Source organism: Eschrichtius robustus, chromosome 9, assembly GCF_028021215.1.
Source record: "Eschrichtius robustus isolate mEscRob2 chromosome 9, mEscRob2.pri, whole genome shotgun sequence".
Classification (NCBI taxonomy): domain Eukaryota; kingdom Metazoa; phylum Chordata; class Mammalia; order Artiodactyla; family Eschrichtiidae; genus Eschrichtius; species Eschrichtius robustus.
Genome location: NC_090832.1, coordinates 9,853,999 through 9,872,928, shown reverse-complemented (window position 1 = coordinate 9,872,928; position 18,930 = coordinate 9,853,999). Strand labels below are relative to the sequence as shown.

At 46.8% G+C, this 18,930-nt stretch overlaps 1 protein-coding gene across 2 annotated transcripts in view; it reads left to right on the top strand.

The window, feature by feature from the left end:
• Window positions 1-18,930, top strand: part of ZDHHC14 (zinc finger DHHC-type palmitoyltransferase 14) — a 271,525-nt gene that overhangs the window by 196,956 nt on the left and 55,639 nt on the right. For both annotated transcript variants that reach the window (XM_068551373.1, XM_068551372.1), the window contains exon 3: window positions 3,629-3,787. In XM_068551373.1, the coding sequence (XP_068407474.1) occupies window positions 3,629-3,787 (159 nt within the window). The remainder of the gene's footprint in view (window positions 1-3,628; window positions 3,788-18,930) is intronic.

The window sequence follows — 18,930 nt, the reverse complement described above, 5'->3', positions numbered from 1 at the left end:
GGCCCTCCCAGGTGGCACTGACTAGCTTTGTGAGATGGGTCTTTGGACCAGCAAAGGCTGTAAAGAGGACGCGTAAAGAGGAGTAACAGCTTCAGAAGGGCCTTGCGAGAGGTGTTCCTGGGGAAGGGCGAGCCACCGGGCTGTGTGACTGTGACCCGTGGGCGTGGAGAAGCAGGGACACCGGTCCTGTGCCTCCCAGCATCACTCCTCCCTACCTGCCAGAACTGGCCTTCCATTCAGCGGGCAGTTCCTGGGGACCTACTGCGTGTAGACCCTCGGCAGGACAGGGGAAACGTGAAAGCAGTAAGGCATGGTCCCTGCCCTGGCGCCGCGTCTGGGGGAAGACACGGAGCTAAATCCTCGTGGCCACCACACCGGCAGAGGACCCAGGTTGTCCCTCGGGCCTGTGAACCCCACCAGCAGAGGACAAGTCTGTTTAGTTCCTGCTGCATCCCCAGCTGCCAGCACAGGGCTGGCACCTACGAGCCCAGCACAGATCTGTTGACTGGATAAATGCACGAGCTAGGTGCAGTGAGAGCCCAAGAGAGGAAGGAAGTGACTCAGCTTTCAAGGCATTTCCACAGGAGAAGCTTGAACCGGACCTTCTAGGTTGAGTATCTGGAGGACAGGGAGGCCCGAGCGGAGAAGCGATGTCTGGAAGCGTGAACAGCCGTGCCTGCTCCGGGGCCGCAAGGAGGCCACTGCCTCGGGCTCGGGCCGGGCTGGGTAAGATTGGTTTAATGCTTAAGCTTTGGTGTACCATGTCTGTTGAATTCCAGCTTCAGCTCAAATTTTTATCAATGATTTCATCTTTCAAAAATGTACTTTAGAACTACAAGATCACTAGAGTTGGTCTTAAGGAGTGCGGGTAAATACTCACTTTTTAAAGTCATTGTTACTCAGAACTAGGCTTTTTTTAGGAGTCGCTCTAGTGGATAAGTTTGTCATTCCTGCTTCTTAAAGTATTTTTCTTGACAAATCATTTTTTAAACTTTTCTGGTTAAAGTAACACAAATATTATTGATTGGGTTATTGTTCTTTTTAATCCTCTATCTGACTTTCTAGTTTTCCTACGCATGTTTTCAAGAGCTAAATAGATACAGTGGGTTTCACAGCTGACATAAGGCTAGCGAGGCACCAAGTCATAATTAATTTAGGCCTCAGTGGCATCCAGTTGGCACTGGAAGAGTTGTGACCTTATCTTTGATGTGTTCAAAGCCAGTTAGTTTTACCCTGATGCTTCAGGAAGTACGCAGCCACTTCGTCTCTTTGTTCTCTTATCACAGAATCAGTTGAGATGCTGCCCTCTTTCCAGTGTATGTGCTTTGGAAGCTGGTCCCTCTCCAGACGCCTGCTGAACTTAGCACTGTTTAATAGGGCAGCCGCTTGGGGTGCCAGGCAGGTGGGGGACATGCCAAGAGAGGGTGTCCTGCTTGGCAAGGCCACCCAGAGTCCTTGGGATGGCGCCACAGCTGTTTAATTATTCAAGTGGAATGAGTGTCCTCAGCGGAGATGTAAAGCAGAAGGGCTGCTCCCTGCTCTCCGTGTCCCTGCTCCGTACTGCCTTCTCTCCCTCAGATGTTCCTGAACTCTCACCTCTCCTTCTACAACCTCCTTGTGGAACTTTAATTTTCCATGAAGAGTAAATGGCTTGGAACCACTCAGAATGTTTGCCCTACCAATGGGGTTGGTATCTTCACAAATATCAAAGCCTTAGGCTAAAGGGCTATGGGCAGATTTCAGGCCTCAGAGAGCCTCTTAAAGAAGATCGGGGTAAAGGGGGCACCCCCTGAAATCATGACTTGTGAGCTGTGAATTCTGTGAGTGAGAGCGGTCCTGGGGGGACAGAGGGTGCAGCTCTGCAGATTCCGTCGGCTGTTCCTGATCACCAGGTTCTCCACGTGAAAACGCTTGGGTGGCTGGCTGCGATTTGCGAAGCGGCCCCTTCCTGTGCGCAGAGTTTCTCCAAGTTTCTGTGTTGTCTAAGTTTAGCTCTCTATCACACATGTGAGTGCATCTGGGTACACAACAGAGAGGCACGTGAGAGGAAGAGGTACATGTGACGTGTGGATGGGTAGTGTTTACAGGCATCCGGGAGCAGGGTTCTCAAACTTTAAGGTGCACGACACCCCCCTGGAGTGGAGGGGGCTAGTGGTCTCCGTAAATGCAGATTCTGATTCAGGAGCTCTGGGGCGGGACTGAGAGAGAATGTGCTTCTCTGACAAGCTCTCGGATGCTGCGTGGACCACGGTGACAAGGCCCTGATTCCCATACCTGGGGGGCTTTTAAAACCTCTGATGCCGGGCTGCACCCCACCCATGAAATCGGAATATCTGAGGGCAGGACAGTAGCATCAGTAGTTTTGAAAGCTCTCCACGAAATTCTCGCCCAGGTTGAGTTCATGGCTGGGAGGGGGGTTGGGGGGAGCTGAGTGGAGGATGGGACTCATTCCTATCACTTTGGAAATTTACCAGAAGTATGTTGCAGCTGTCGCCATCTGATAGTGTATGAATTAAGACGAATTAAATGTTACCAGCTCTGTTTTAAAAGAACACCATGAAGTTTCCCGAGAGTTCCTCCAGCCACCAGGCTCTGCTCCACCTGTGTTTATCAGCCACAGAGTCCCAGCTGAAGCCCTCACAGATATTCTTGCTGCTCTCCATTTACCCGTGGCCTTCTGTTCCTGTTGCACAGCTCGCTGACCTCAATTCTTTGTGGCTGTGAGGGGTCTAGATGAGAATAAAATGTTTTATCTTCCTGTAGAGCAGGGGTTCTCAACCCTACAGCACATTAGAATCACCCTGGGCGATTCTGATTTATCGGGTCTGGGGCAGGGTCCCTGCACTAGGGGAGTTTGAAAAGCTCCCTGGGTGATTCTAGTGTGAACTCAGGGATGAGAGCCAGGTTATAAGATAAAATGAAACTTGAAAAAAAAAAAAAAAAACGTATTTGTATTTTCTTCAACATTTAAAAAAACTGGTTCTAAAAAATAAAAGATGCTGTTCAGACAATAAAATATAAATTGTTTTTTTAAATATACATGTAATGATTTATTTAAATATATATTTAAATCTGTATACCACCCCCACCCAATATCTGGTATTTTTGCGCCTCCCCAAGGCGCAAAGTGGGGAGATTCTTGAGCTGGCGTCGGAGAAGCGAAATGTTCCTGATGTAACTATCACCCACTGTAGTAATTAGGACAGCGCTAGCTGGTGTAAGATCTCCGTGCACGTGTGCACAGTCATTCAGGGGGCCCCAGTGTACGTCTCCAAGGTGGCCTGCGGAAGGGGGGAAACAGTGGGTGGGGTTCAGGGGAGGCCCCCACCGTCTGGGCGGGGCCACGTGTACTTGCACCCCATTGGGCAGAGGTCAGTCACGTGGCCACTGCCGCGTGTGTGGAATTGTCAGCGCAGCCCCAAGCCCTCAAGGAGCACGAAGGTTGCGGGACGGCCAGCCTTCGGTGTCCTACCGCATTTGTGTGTCTAGGGGTCAGGTGCCTCCCAGAAAGGCGCTGGCTGTGGGCCCTGCACTTGGAAATGCAGATTCCAGGCCTACTAGGTGCGGGAGCCTGCAGAGCTTAAGTGCTATGTTAAGCCCCTGTGCTCTTGTCTTCTTTTCTCCACAGATATCGCAAACGGCACCAGTTCAGGGGGGTACCGCCCACCTCCCAGAACCAAGGAAGTCATCATCAATGGCCAGACTGTGAAACTTAAATATTGTTTCACCTGCAAGATTTTCCGGCCCCCTCGTGCCTCTCATTGTAGCCTTTGCGATAACTGCGTAGGTGAGTAGAACCAGAAATTGCCTCTGTCCCACCTCTAATGTTTGTGCTAAAATGTCTGTAGCTGATGGAGTAGAGATTTCCTGTGAATAGACCTGTGCTAAAGAGAGTCAGCATGTGTGTCTCTTTAATCCTTCAGAACTAAACAGCTCGATAATAGTTAATATTTCAACCGTATTGCCTCCTGCCCCTGATCCCGTTCACCAAGCCTAGCGTCGCCAAATCTTTTTTCTTTTTACATCCTGCAACACCACGAGGACAGCAGAATGTCCTAGGCCTTCTCCTCCCGGGTACACAAGACCAGAGGGGGGGGGGTTCTTTGTTCCCTGGAGCTGCCGGGTTGGCAGACACTTGAAATAAAACCATTTCACCCCTAGATCCTCCATTGCCCAAGGAGCTGGCTGCACGCATAGCCAGACTCTCCCAGCTCCTCAGAGGGGCATTGTGCTTGGGTAGCCGGAGGCATTTGAAGCCCAAGGAGAGGAAAAGGGGAGAGGCCAAGAGACTTCTGGGCCTACAGTTAGGATCGTAACTCTTCCCAGAGACCACTTACCTTCTCTGTCGGCTTGCTTTCTCCAGGACAGGCTAGGAAACAGGCAGAGGGAACACCGTGGAGCACAGAGGTCCTCAAATGTAAGACTTGGCCCTGCTGTTAGGCTGCCATCACCCCAGCACAGGCTTTCTACAACTGATGGGGGTGCCAGCCCCTTGGAATTACTTGGGCAGCACTTCCTGTCACTTTAGACTGAGAGCTACTACCCACACCCGCAGACCATCTTCTCCCCTGGGATGGAGCTTCTCAGAGATGAGGTTGGCAAGGAGCTGGTGGAAGCCCCAAGTGGCAGGAAGGGTAGTGAGAAATGGACTGAGGCTTTGCCACACGGGGGAAGACCCACAGTTCCTCAGTCCCATAGCCTGCCTCTAGAAGAAATAACCAGGGATTTTCCTGGGCGAATAGACATGGAAATCCTGTTAACCTCACACCTGAAAGGATAGAACACCTCAGAACAAACCTTGTTTCCCTTAGTAACACATTATCAATTGCCAACCCTTTTCGAGCCTATTAGAATTTGTAGTCTCAATTCTTCTTCAGAAAAAAAAAAAAAAAAGTTTATATAATGTTTTCTGCTGTGCAAAGCCATTTTCCTTTTATTTGTCTGAAATTTACTTTATCCTCACTTTAATAATCTACAATTTGGTAGAAAGCCCATGTTTTCCCTCTCAGACCTTTTTTTGGTTCTATTCACTTGGAAAAATTACTTTTAACCTTTGCCTCCGTAGCAAAACAGCATGGAATTTTGTTGTCTTTCCCAAGTAGTAAGAACCAGTTAAGAGCCTGGAATCTGGTACCCAGTGGCCTGGGTACAAATACTAGCTTCATGACTTAGACAAGCAACCTCAACTCTCTATGCCTTGGTTTTCTCATCTCTACAATGGTGTCAATAGGAGTGCCTACCTCGTGGGATGGTTAACAGAGTAAATGAGTTAACGCATGCAAAGCACTTAGACCGGTGCCTGGCTTTCGGCAAATGCTCTGTGATTGTTAGCTGCTATTCTGTTATTAACTACTGCTCCCTTGACATTTTTGATTGGCTTTCTCTGGCAAATTTCTTGATCTACTGTATCCCTCTACAGGTCTGGTGACCAAAACTATACCTGGTCCTCTATGTGAGGACACACACCAGGGGTTTCTACAAGGACACATGACAGCCTGTGTGTGATTTCTGATACCCTTCCTGATGACTTCAGCCCCAGTGGCCATCCCATGCTCTTCTCGAGCATACTTTTAAGCCAAAGCAGCACAGTGGCTTAAGTGTCTTCAGGGGAATAATGTGTAGGGATTCAGAGGACCCTTTCTTGGGTTGTAATTTTGATATTACATGAGGAAATATTATATGATGGAATATATATATATATTTTCGTTCACATAAAATCTTTTGCATGTCTTCTCCTGGAGGTCTAATGACTTGTTCCAGTTGGCATTTACAGGAAGGGAGTTGTTTCCTACAAACCTGAAGAGTTTACGCGGCATCTCCTTCTCTTTATCATTTATAAAAATGTTTACCCATTTCTAGACACCTGACTGTCAGTTGGTCTCAATCTTCTGTCTTCTGTCTCTAGGCTAGATTCCTAATCATGATAAAACATTCCGCTCTATCTCATAGTGTTTTAAAATTCTCTTCGGATCATACTGTAAAACACTTTCTGAAAGTTCGTCTAATTCCCTCATTTGTTCCCTCCATCGCCCGTAGGTAAACATAAGTTTACATGTTCCTTAAAGAACCCTGATGAATTAGATGTAAAATCGTCTTACCAGAATTATATATGTAGTTAATGGTGTACTTCTCCTATAGTATAACTGTATAAGATAGTACCCTTTCTTATAGAAACTACCAGCTGAGAAAATAAGAGCCATCAGTCTATAATATCCAGGAGCCCTTCTGATAGGTTCTGAGCAACCTTTCTGATAAATCCAAGTCACATGCTAATCCAGAACTCCACAAGCAAGCATGGGGCTGTCCTGTAATGGGAAGATGCAGAACAGCGAAGGGAAAGGAGAGGAAGCGGGGAGGTTGGGGTGGGCTCAGAGGAGGAGACTGGGTGAAGAGTGCGTTGACAACAGCTGCCTCTAAGCCTCATTTGACGGCCCTAGGGCTGGAGGTTGGCAAACCCTGATCAGGGCCCCACTGTGTGGAGGACAGGTGAGATAAATAGCATACAGTTGATGTAAAATAAAGCTACTCACTGCACTCGGGGAACAACCACACAATGACTCAAACCTACATAGTTTTGGTTTTCCAGTTCATTACAGTACATTTGGGCCTTTGGTGTGACCCATTAACTGACCAACGAATTGGACCTTGTGCATTTGGGAAAAGAGAGTGGAAAGCAAATGTCTCCAACTGAGAAGTATAATTGCAGAGTTTGCCACTATTTTATTTTTAGATAGAAAGTTTTTATTGAAAGAATTCTACTTTTTGCAGCCACGGGAAAAAAAAAAAAATACAATGATGTGCTGAAAGCCAGGGTCTACACATGTGGCTTCCCTTCCCTTGTAATGAATGGGTTTGGGCTGGTCCTTCCTAGGCACACGAATAAATGTCACTTTGCACTGGGAGGGGAGAGAGGAAAATGCAGCTTCCCAGGCAGTTCAGAAGCGTATTCTTCTGTGTTAAATAAGTTTGAAATGAGAGCAAAATTGTAGGGGCTGTGTAGTTGGAGTTGAGGACTAAGGGAAAAGCTTTCTTGGGGAGCAAACTCTGTTGCTAACATAGAACAGGTTAGCAAAGCCAGGCGGTTGGGACATGGCTATAAGGACGAACAGACCCAGAACTGAATCCTGGTCCTGTCCTTGGATACTATTGGAACCTGGGCAGGTTATCTGACCACCCCCATGGGTTTCCACATCTGTAAAATGGGGTGATCCTAGTACTGCCTCATAGGTTTCTTTTAAGGATGAAGTGAGATGGTGCCGAGCAAGCACAGACCTGGTGCACACCGAGGGCTCACAAAGGGCTTGCCAGTGATGTTATTGTGCGTAATAGGAGGAGAGCTGCCGCGGTGCTCCCAGGGAACTGCGTAGAGCGACGTTGTCTTCACGGAATGATGGGAGTCCCCTTGTTTTCCTGTAATCTGGGAGGATTTGGATGATCTGCAGCTGCAGGAATCAATATATCCTGTCTCTCTCTTTGTCTCTTTTTATCTCTGTTTCTCTCTCATTGTCTCTCTGTGTTGCCATCAAATCGCTTCTGCACATTGAAACAGAGTATTTGGGGTTGTTTGTTCTTCCAGGCAATTTTTGACGTTATAAAATATTTTTACACAACTGACAGCTGGGGCCGAGGAGCCACCTCTGCTCGCTCAGACCCTTAGGATCCCTCAGGTCATTAACGGAAGAGTAACAGAAGGAGCTGGAAAGCAAAACATACCCTTGTGCGGTCTTCTCAGACTCACTATGCATGTTCCAGCCCCAGCTGAGCCCCTTCCACATCTCCCCAACCAGGGTGGACCCTTTCAGGGAAGACTGTCCTTTGGTGGGCTCTGGCCCAGTGTCAGAATAGCCAGCAGCTTTCCCTGGCATTGGGTATTTTTAACACAACCTAAACCTGTAATAAAATGTGATTTACTTGAAAGTAATTTATGCATGCACTGTGAACTAAACTAAGTTTGCTGAACACTAAGAAGGAGCGCTGCAAGCGTTTGCAAGCCTGCTCTACGGGAGTCTGTCTGACTTGGACCAGCCCAGAGGCAGCAGCACCTGGGTCCCAGACCTGCTGCCTGGTCCATCTCTGCTTCCACGATGCCACGTCTGGAGGTGCTGTGAGGACAGAGAAGGTGGCGCACGAAGCCCTCGAGCTGTGTCAGCCGCTGCAGGGCTCTCGGTGGCACCAGCCTCCTCTCTCATAGGGGGTTGCCCTGGCCCCATCTTCACCTGTCCCCTTCTGTCATTTCTGATGTGGATGGCGCAGAGAACCTCCAGACACCCTCTGCAGGGACTCAGTGCCCACTTACTCTTGTTTTTGGGAGAGCTTCACGGTCGTCTTCAAAAGCTCGCTCTCTCTCTCCTGGGCACTGTACTACGCTCTCCCACCCCACAGTGTCTCCCCTTCCCCGCCCCCTACCCATCCAGCTCCTTCCTCTGAGATGTGGGTTTCTGAGCTGAGACTGCAGACGTCTTGTCTGTTGGGTACACTCTGCTGAGCCCAGTTACTGCTTCACAGTTGTACTCAATATTAAGAGGTCTGGAATATCTGAGATTTAGAATCACAGCTGCCTTCTGGTGTGGGTAGCACACTGGAATTTCTTTTATTAAACGATTTGGGTATGGTGAGAAGGGTATTAGTTTTACATAGGAAAGCATATCATTTGAAGGGAATGGTGCAAGCTGGCATTTATAGCCTCCCAGGGACCAAAAAAAACCCAGGGATTTACTGTGCCCCTCCTAGTTTCCAGTATCCTTGCTTTTTACTGACATTTAATGAGCACCTGTGTGTCAGGCACTGTGCTGGTATCTAGATGCATCAAAATAAAATACAGTCCGCAAGAATCATTCTTAAGAACAGACCAAAGAGAATTCAAGGCCAGAAAGCATTGTATTTATCATATTACATGGATCAAAAAAAGAGTAATTTTATGTTAGTAAAGAGCACATTTAAAAATTCAGTCATCAACACATATGCATCAAATAACATTGCATCAAAATACATAAAGTAAAAATTGTTAGAAAACGCAAGGATAATTTGGTATAACATAATGCTAGTGAGAAACAGTAATATACCTCTGGTTTTGTTGGCTCAGGTAAGCAAAATAAAAGATAATGAATATATAATTAATAAATATATGCTGAACTTTGTTTCTGCAAAGTATACTTACCTTTTGTAACTGATTGTGGAACATTAGCAAAATTAATCATACTAGCTGCACAGAAATTCCTAACTCCCTAAAAGCAGATATTACACAGACTGTGTCACCTAATGACATAACAATAAAACTAGAAATCAGTCACAAAAATATAAATACACAAACCTAACCAATTATAATGTTTTTTAAGAGCCCTTTTCATCAACTCTTGGGTGGCAGAGACTTCAAAATTGCACTTGTGGAATAGTTAGAAAATGACAATAAGAACAATGCAAAATAAAACTTCATGCCAGTCAGAATTCTAAATTCTAACCGCACAAAATAGTTAACCTGAGCAGAAAAGGAGTTATCTGGAAAACTATCGGGTAGCCCATAGAAAGGAAGGAGGAGGCTGCAGAACCAGGCTCGGCAGCCTGGAAAAGCGGGGGGAGGCTGGGTGCCTGAGCACAGCCAGTCATTCCTGCAGTAGGATGTCCCAGGAGGCGCAAGCACCACAAGCAAGATGTTTGTGACACCACCACTGAGTTCTGACTCTGCTGCTACCATCAGCTTGGAACTGTGACTCTGTCTGCAAGGACCATGGGCTCTGGATTCAGAGATCTGGGGGGTTGGGAGCCCCTGGGCCTGTTTCATTTCCACACCCAAGCAGCCAGCGAGACGGGGGAGGTAGCTGCCCCACTTGCAGCTTCTGTAACAGGGGTGGAGGGCGGGGCCCTATTTGACCTATTTGACCTATTTTGGGATTCTATTTGGGGCCTGTTTGACCTATTTGACCTATTTTGGGCCCTATTTGACCTATTTTGGGATTCTTCACAAACAGGAAGCTTACTTGGATGGTGGATGGCCAATGAAATTAGAAGTTTTCAGAAGTCTAGTACAAAAAACAAAACCGAATTTAGAAGCAACTAGAGGAACATAGCAGCCATCTCAAGAAGATAGAAAAAAAGAATAGCAAAATAAACTTAGAAAAACAGGAAGAAAACCATTAGTAACCTAGAAAACGGAAAAATAAATATGATACCGGATCTAATTCTTCGGCAAATGAGCAACAAAAAGATAAACTTCTGGTGAGACCAAAGGAGAGAAAATAACAAAGTGGAAATAACAGATTCAAGTGAGACATTCTCTCCACAAACTTATGTATAAATTTAATGCAATTTGAGGCAGGAGACAAGATAAAAAATGGACAGTTTGATTACCAATACCATTTGGGGAAAATTATTGGATTTTTGGAAACTGTTCACTCTTTACCGCTCATGTGAGGGCTGCCCCTAAGCTTTCCGTGGTGACGCACAGGCTGGGTTCTTCTGCCCCTGAGGGCTTCCAGCCCCTTTGTGTTCATCTTTGTTTTAGTTTTTTTCTTAGTGTCTGGAGTTTTATCCTTTTTGGTTTAAACAACAGGTCCTGTAACTAAAAAATATATCAACCTAATGAATGCTTTTGGATTCAAGACATTGATCGTGTTTCCACCCTCTCGCATTCACTGACCTCTCTGGAGAGTTTCTGTTTGCCTTAGACCAGCAGTAATTGCGTCTCCACCTCCAACTTGAAATGAACATATACGGAGGTGGGGGATCTTTTAGCTGAAAACAAACTGGGAGGTTTTTCTTTCCACAGATAATCTATTGTAGTGCACCAAGGGTTTAATGAAACTTGCAAAGTGACAGATAACCTCAAGGCATATTACCCTCATTGTCATGTAACTCACACTGTGCAAGATTGTGGAGAGAGCCGGAATTCATTTCAGGTCTGTGCGGAAGACTGCCATTTGTTCATAAAAGGTTTTACTCATTGATATGAGGAAACTCAGAGCCAAATGTAGCAGCCTCTAAACAATGTAAAGAAGACTTTGGGGTGTGTATTTTTGGCACTGACTTATTCCCGGTTTTCTTACAAGCAACTCAAGTCCTTTTTAGAAAGTGATGGGAGTTTTAATTAAGTCACTCGTTAGCAATGATTCCTTGTTATTAGCTCAAGTGACAGATGGCAGAATTCCAAGTAACCTTCCTGACTCATTTGACCATAAAATGACATTCTTTCCTGGAAGACTTTTCGTCTTCTCTTATGTCAAATTGAAACCGTTCCTGGTTGTCAGTACATTGTTTTTTCTGTCTCTTCCTACCAATTCACATTTCCTGTGTTTCACTATTGATTCCCGTCTCCTGGGAACCAATAGTTCTTCTGTTGGTTCTTCTGTAACCTCTTCTTGGCCGTCCCCCAGCTCTTATCTTGGTCCCCCTCATCCTCCATGGATTCGTCATGCTGTAGCTGGAGACACCCTTTTGTTTCAGCCAGATAAGCTGGTCCCTTCTCTTTCTCAACATGTCCTTCCCACAATGAGAGCCCCTGTGTTCTGCCACCAAGAGTTTCTTCCAAAAAAATTAAACTCAAGAAAGTCTAGAGGTGCTTTTGAGGCAATCACCAAAATAAAATAAAATTCTACAAAGTCTCCCAACTTTCAGAAGAATTTCCTTCATAACATGTTTGTCATAGGTGTAAGTACATGTAAGTAGATGTAAATTCCTCAAGATGGAGTACCCAGGCCTGGGAGTCTGCATTGTAGCAAAGTAAAAGGAGGTGGGGATCAAGCACAGTCAAGGTTGAGAGCCATGGGAACAGACTTTCTGTGACCCTCTCCGGGATCCACCATTGAGGTCAAGCCATCTGGGTGTGCTGGGAATTGCTCACCTCTCGTGGAGAGCAGCGGCCAGCAGTGAGGCCTCCTATGGGAGGTGGCCACTTCCAGAAGAGCACTGCTATGGTGATTTGCACCCTTAAAAAATTAATATTAGTAAGATAGCTACCATCTTTGGAGCCTGTTAGAAGCCATACATTGCAAGTATCATTTTACAAATGGAAGTTCATCGTATTAGTACTTCTTCTGTAACTCACCTTAGGGCCATAGTCCCTCTGGGGGGTCTGAGGTGGACATTGACATGGTCTGACAACACAGGTGAAGTCCACCGAGCTGAGTGGCTGGGCCAGGGCCCAGGGGTGGATGTTGAGAGTCAAGAGGAGGAATCAGGCCATATTTGTAGAATGCTCTGTAAAGCAGACGTTTACCACTCATCCAAAAGTATTTCTTCATTGGCTGGTATATGCAAGTAGAATGCAAAGAAGTGTTAAGATGGGCTTCCTGCCTTTGACAAGTTTTCTGCCGACTCATGAAAAGTAAACTAACATCATAAATATTTTAGGGAGTTCCCTGGTGGCCTAGTGGTTAGGATTCCGGGCTTTCACTGCCGTGGCCCAGTTTCAATCCCTGGTCGGGGAACTGAGCTCCCGCAAGCCACACGGCGCAGCCAAAAAAGAAAAAGAAAAAAACCTATTTGACCAGGTTGTAGCGCTCAGGATATCTAGTCTGATCTTAGGAGGGTCATCTTAGACCAATTCCCATAAAGAGGAGAAATGGGAGGAGAGGCTGCAAAAATTCAATAGCAGTCACACTGAAGCCCTTGGGTGCCTGTCGAGAAAGAGGAACTAGACTCAGCCACTAGTGCACCATGCTCGAGCAGGAACCTGAGATGCTCTGATCTCAAACATCAGTGTAAAGTGAATTGATGAGATGTCTTAGTTAGCTCTTGGCCGGTGATGCAGTATGACGAACACCCTCCAGAATCTCAGTGGCTTTGAACAAACAGCCTTTCTTTCCTCATGGGCCTGTGGGTCTCCTGGGGTAGCTCTGGGTTTGGCTCCGGGCATTGCTCAGGTTCAAGCTTCTCCTCAGATTTGATTCTGGGACCCCAGCGGAAGGGACAGCAGCTGCCAGGCATGTTCTCCTCACTGGGGCCGAGGGGAGGGGGGGGGTCACTGGACCACATGATGGGGGCCAAAATATGCAGTATCTCTTACAGCCTCTGCTTATGGCACATCTGCTAGGACTCCATGAGCCAAACAAGGCACATGACCGTGACCAGGACCTGTCAGTGGGGCAGGGAAGGATACTCCCCCCTCAAGAAGGGGAGTAGTGAGTATTTGCTGAAATACACCAATCTGTCACAGGCAGGGAGACTCGAAGGCCAAAGATCAGTTACTTTCTAAGAAGCAGTTGTGTGTCTCATTCATCTTTTTAAAGCAGATGGCGCCTTATAGAAGATGCCCAATAATCAATTGTTTACTTGGGTTGCCGAGAATTGAAATTGGCCTCCAGCAACGGATTTGGGAACTAGGGAGGCTAAGGATGCAACATACTTTACCAGCCCCAAAGTTTCTTCTTCCAAGATATTTGTGGCTGTATCAGCCCATCCAGCTGCTCTCTGTTGGGTGTTAAACAATAAATGTTTCACCAAATTCCACCCACTATTTGTAGGAGTTGGGCAGGACTGAGCTGTTAAAGGCTGGAAACTTGAATAGTGAAAAATAACCTGTATGCTTTAGTTTTGAAAGCTTAATACACGTTTGGACATTGTTTTTAAAAAGCTATAAAAATAATTTGGTTTGTTGGAACAGATTGAGTTTTATCTTATTTTTAAAAGGTTGAGAAGTATTTTAAATAAAGGACTAATGGAAATTGGAATAAAGGAAGAAGAATCACTTATATAAGAACCTAGTACCTATGAAAATGTAATTATTATCTTTTTTGATTAAAGAAGTGAAATGGATACATAGAAACAATTTATACTAAAATAACTTTCATTTTATGATGCCATCATGTATTTATGTATGGCTTCTGACTTTTGGAGGTAGTTCTGTGTATGTTATCTCATTTGCTGCTCACAACCAGCCTGGGCATTAGTCGAGGTAGAGAGTATCACCCCCATTTGCTACAGAACTCAAATTCAGAGAGGGCAGGAACTGTCCATGATCACACAGCAAGACTCTAGCAGCTGAAACCAGAAGGCAGCCTCCTAACCACTGTGTGAAAGTTCATACACCACAGACTTAGAGCAGAGAGAAACGCAGCTGGGCCTGAAAGTCAGCAGCAGGTGGACAAGTAAGACGTAAACACAGGAGAAAACGTAATAATTTCTACTCTAGCCGGGGAGAAACGCTGATCATCCAACAGGTCGTGTCCACCATGAGTGAGGCTCTGTGCCGGCCCAGGCTGGGGTGCAGCATGCAGAGAGAGAGCAGGAAGTTGAATCACACACGGTCACCAGCCTTTAAAGTCTTATAAAAGCTGCAGGGAGGGTAGGGAAGGTAAGTGTCTGGCACGACCTGGTCGGGCCCAAGCAAAATCATAAGTAAGCTCAACTTGCTAGTTATTCCCCAGGATTATCAGGTTAACACGACAAGATATATGTATAAGTACTTTAAATTTTTTAAAATCTCTCATAGATGCATATGAAGATTAATACTCCCCTCCTGAAATTATATTGCCTGAGCATCCTAGTTTTTGTATAACAGAGGCTCTCTGTACCTTGGATCAGGCCTTCTCCTCCCCAGCATTCCTGTTAGTCTTTAAGATCCCAGGGGAGAGTTTAATGGATCCGCAGGTACCGGAAAGCTGATGGAACACCGCAAGTTGAGTGGAAGCAGTGAGCCCCAAACCTGAGCAAAGTCACTGACCGCATGGCCTGGACAGAGCAAGTTCCCCAAAAGGCCCAGAGCGAGAGATGAGATGCCGTGAGGACACACAGCAGGACTGTGGCCCTACTGCCGTAGTGCAGCGTACTCCCTGGGCCCGACTCCCTCCAACCACAGGCCTGACCAGGGGCTGAGACCCTTGCTTCTCAGGGTTGCTTAGTGCAGGGATTCCTGCCCTGGGCACCATGGATGGGATTCAGGGGGTCCAAGAGCTTGGATGGAGAACTCTGACATCTTTAATCTCACTAACCTCTAAATGAAATTTAATATTTCTTTCAATTATGATCACAGGCAACAAACCACATTAGTTGCATTAGTCACCACTAGAAATCACAGACATTTTCATATGACATAACAGACGTTGAAAATAGATCATTTACATTTGCTATTTCAAAACCACAGTAGTTGACAAACTGTAGCTCTTGTTATTTGGCATATGAATAAATAAGCTTGTATCCTACTATGTCACAACTTTTAAACTATTTTAAACTATTTTGAAAATGACATTTATTACTGATTTCAACATTAATAAGGTGGAAGGGTACATGGCTTCATGAGACTGCTAACAGGGTTCATGGCACACAAACTAAGTTAAGAAGTCTGGTTAAATCTTGTTTAGACGCTGCAGTTGTTAGAAAATAGACTCCTTAAGATGACAGGTAACATCTCTCCACCCCACCGGAGGGTTGGTGTTGATTTTTTTCAAGTAATAGGCAGTAACATTTATTTCAAGAATGCCATTTTTAAAAGCTGCTTTTTTAAAAAAAGAAAAACTTTACTGGGCTTGTTCTTCCTTCCTCTCTTTCTTCCTCTTTCGCTCTTAACCCAAACACAGGTGTGCAGAGCGCGTGCACACACACACACACTCACACAGCTTCCTGCACTGGGCAGTCAGGCCTGGGCCACCCACCCACCCGGGGTGCTTGGCAGCCTGGTGTCCAGCCTGCTACAGATTCTTGGTTGTTTTCTGGGAGCATCTGTGTCACCCTTTCATTACAAAGGAGAGAACAGAAAGCTCAGGGGCAGGACCAGGACCAGTACTGTGCCGCTGGCCCTTCCCAGCCTCCTCCTCCCCACCTCTGTGTTCCTGGGTAAATAAGACCCTTCTTAAAAATTGCTGAGAATTCACTCCTTCCCATTGTTCTTGCCTCAGTCTGTTTATGCTACTGAGAAATACTGGGAAGATAAGAGCCCTTGGTATAAAGAAATTTAAACTTTCCCTCAAAAAATAATACAATATTATCTTAAATTTGAAGCCAAGATTGTTTCCAAGCCCCACGTGGGTTTTCTGATGGTTTGTATCACATACCTTTTCACTGAAAGTTAGCAAAAACAAGATAGTGTTAGAGTGTACTCTTGGCTCTTACACATTCAATTCACAACAATATCACAGTAGAGTGGTCTGCCATTTATCATGTGATAGAAGTAACCAGTTTTCTATCAAGCTGTTTGTGCCTGAAAAACCATTGCCTATTACTGATTTATGGGTTTGTTTTTCAGTCCAATAAATTGAGCCCAAAATGCATTTTTTTCATCTTTGATCGTGCTGAATATTTGCTGTAGGACAGGAAATCGCCAGCCTGTGTGCCTGGGGTTATAATAATGCTGTGCTCAGGGAAGCGGGGAGCCTCTAGGCTAATAATCCTTCAGGGCTATGCACATGGCCATGTCAGCACTTCAGTGGCTCGCCTGTTTAAGGAATATCCTCTGACTGTTGCTGGTGTGTCAGGCTCTGCGCTAGGCAGGCACTGGGGAGACGATGGTGACAGTGATCGGCGCAGCCCTGCCCGCAGGGCTTCCCTTACCGAGGAACTCAGGTAGATTCACAGACTCCTGTGGTACAGGGTCATATGGGAGCGTGTGGGAGAGGCTCCTAATCCAGAGGACAGAGCATCCCATCTGAGACCAGTGGATGCACAGGTCATAGGAGGATGACCTGTGCAGAGGCGCAGGGCAGCGGGAGGCGGGCAGACCCATGGCACTAGAGAAAGTGGAGACTGCAGGCAGAGAGGGCTGCAGCCAGAGGCAGGACGCCTTCCAAGCCACACTGAGGAGCTTCGGTCTTATCCCAAGGGCAAGGGACAGTGGAGTGGCCTTATCAACCGTGTGTTTCAGAAAGTGCTCTCTGTCTGCATTGCAGAGGGTGAACTGGATGGTGATAAGACAGGGCCAAGGAGATGGGTGGGAGGGCTGCAGCTACCCTATAACTAGGGAAGTAGCCGTGGAGATGGAAAGATGGCGTGGATGGATCCCAGAAATCCTCCAGAGGAATAAACCACGGAACTAAGTGCTTCATTAAATTCATGGACTTGGGGCAAAGAAGAGTGAGTTTTTGATCCCTCTGTCTCCTGAGCACGTGATTATTTCCCCGTATTAGAAAATTAATGCTTTTAAAGAAAAATCAAGTTCACATGTTTTCAGTCAATCATGACACAATGACCTGAGTCTATAAACTACATAACTCAGTGTAACCACCGGAACCCTCTGGCTCTTGGTCCAGAACTGGATCTGTAGCAACTTAAACATGAGGACCCAGAGACAGTGACGTCAGCTTCAAGGAACTGGGTACCACGTGTGTCCAGCTGTGAGTGGTTGGCTGGTGTCTGAGGTCAGAGACAGAGAAGAAAAAATGGGGGAAGGGGAGGAAAGAAGTGCTAGAAAATAGAAGGAAAAGAAATACAGAAGGGAGGGAGCAAAAAAGGCGAACGTGGAGAGGAAGTGAGAGGTAGTGAGACGGAAGTGGCAGCAAAGGTGCTGGGTCAGAGCCGTCGGGGCTGAGAGGAAGCAGAGCTGGCGGGAGATGCTCCTCACCCGGCTCGGGGCCGCCCCGCAGCTGCTCAGGACGCCAGCTGTGCCCACGGGGCAGCCCCCTTATCCAGAACGTTCCCCACCACCAGCATGACCCCTCCTCCCCGCTGTCCAGCTGTTTACAGTTTACAAAGTGACGTCAGGAAGAGCACCGAAAGCTTCGTGGTGAGTGAGGTGGGCTGTTAAATGGTCTTTAACCAAAAATGTTTCGGGCTGCTGCTCACAAGGAGTCCATTTTCAATCCTGCTCTAAACAGAAAGTGTCTTTCCCCCTCTCCTGGGGCCTCAGGACAGAGAACAGAGGCGGTGGAGACAGTGCCGAGAGGAGAAAGCAAATCCTGCAAGAAGCCGCAGATAACAAGGGACCGTCCACGGACGAAGGCTGGACGCGGGGCGAGTGCTTTCCCGAGTGCAGGGGAAGGAGAGCCTTGCCTCAAGATGTCAGGGAACAGCAAGGGGACCCCAGAGGTGCCTCCGGCTGGACCGGTCCAGCCTCCTAGACTTGCTGGCTAAAAGTCTTCAGCATTTCCTTGGAGGGAAAAACTCAGAGATAACATCATAACGTGCATTTGTAGAACTTCTGCCCGTGGCTTTGTAGGGTGAATCCTCATAGCGCCCGTCCCAGAGGGAGCTTCAGACATTCCCACCAGAGTCCTTCGCTGGCATCATAGAGGCCCAAGGGATGACCCCCGCCTCCCTCAAGTATCATTATCCACAGGCGGCTGAACTGGATAGATCCTACCTGAGTCAAGAATCTGGACCTAGAGTGAGAACAATCAAGTAAACTGCCCGCCCCCGTGAAGGTTCAGTGAGCTTAATTCTGTTCACATCCGTGGAAGCCTTCCCACAGCCTTGGGAGGCAGGGCTGGAGGGAGAGTTCCCACACGTAAATGAGAAATGGCAGGCGAGGCTGGCTCACACCCTGGGAAGCAGGGCTGCCCCCAGAGCCCTCGCAGAGCAGCCCTGCTCTTCGCAGGTGTGGGTCCTGGCTGCTGGCCTGTCGAGTTCAGAGCCACCCTTTGGGACAGGCCCTGTCAGCTGAGCTCTCACGCGGAACCGGCAAAGCCAGGATGCTGACGCGTTCATCTTCAGCAAGTGACTCTATGACTGGTCCAGCTGCTTGGGCAGCCAATTCATAGTCAGAAGGCTAATTTATAATTGTAGAATGAGAAATATAACCATCATGGGAAGCAGAACGTGCATGGCCAGCCCTGGGGCGGCTTTCTGGATACTTGGGGCAGATATTCTCGTGTAAGACCAGGAGCTGTCTACATGTATACTTCAGAAAAATGCTTTGCTAGAAGACTCTAATAGTTTAAATTTTTTTTTAAAGGTATTCCTTTATTTTTATTATTTATTTATTTATTTATTTATTTATTTTTGGCTGTGTTGGGTCTTCATTTCTGTGCGAGGGCTTTCTCTAGTTGCGGCAAGCGGGGGCCACTCTTCATC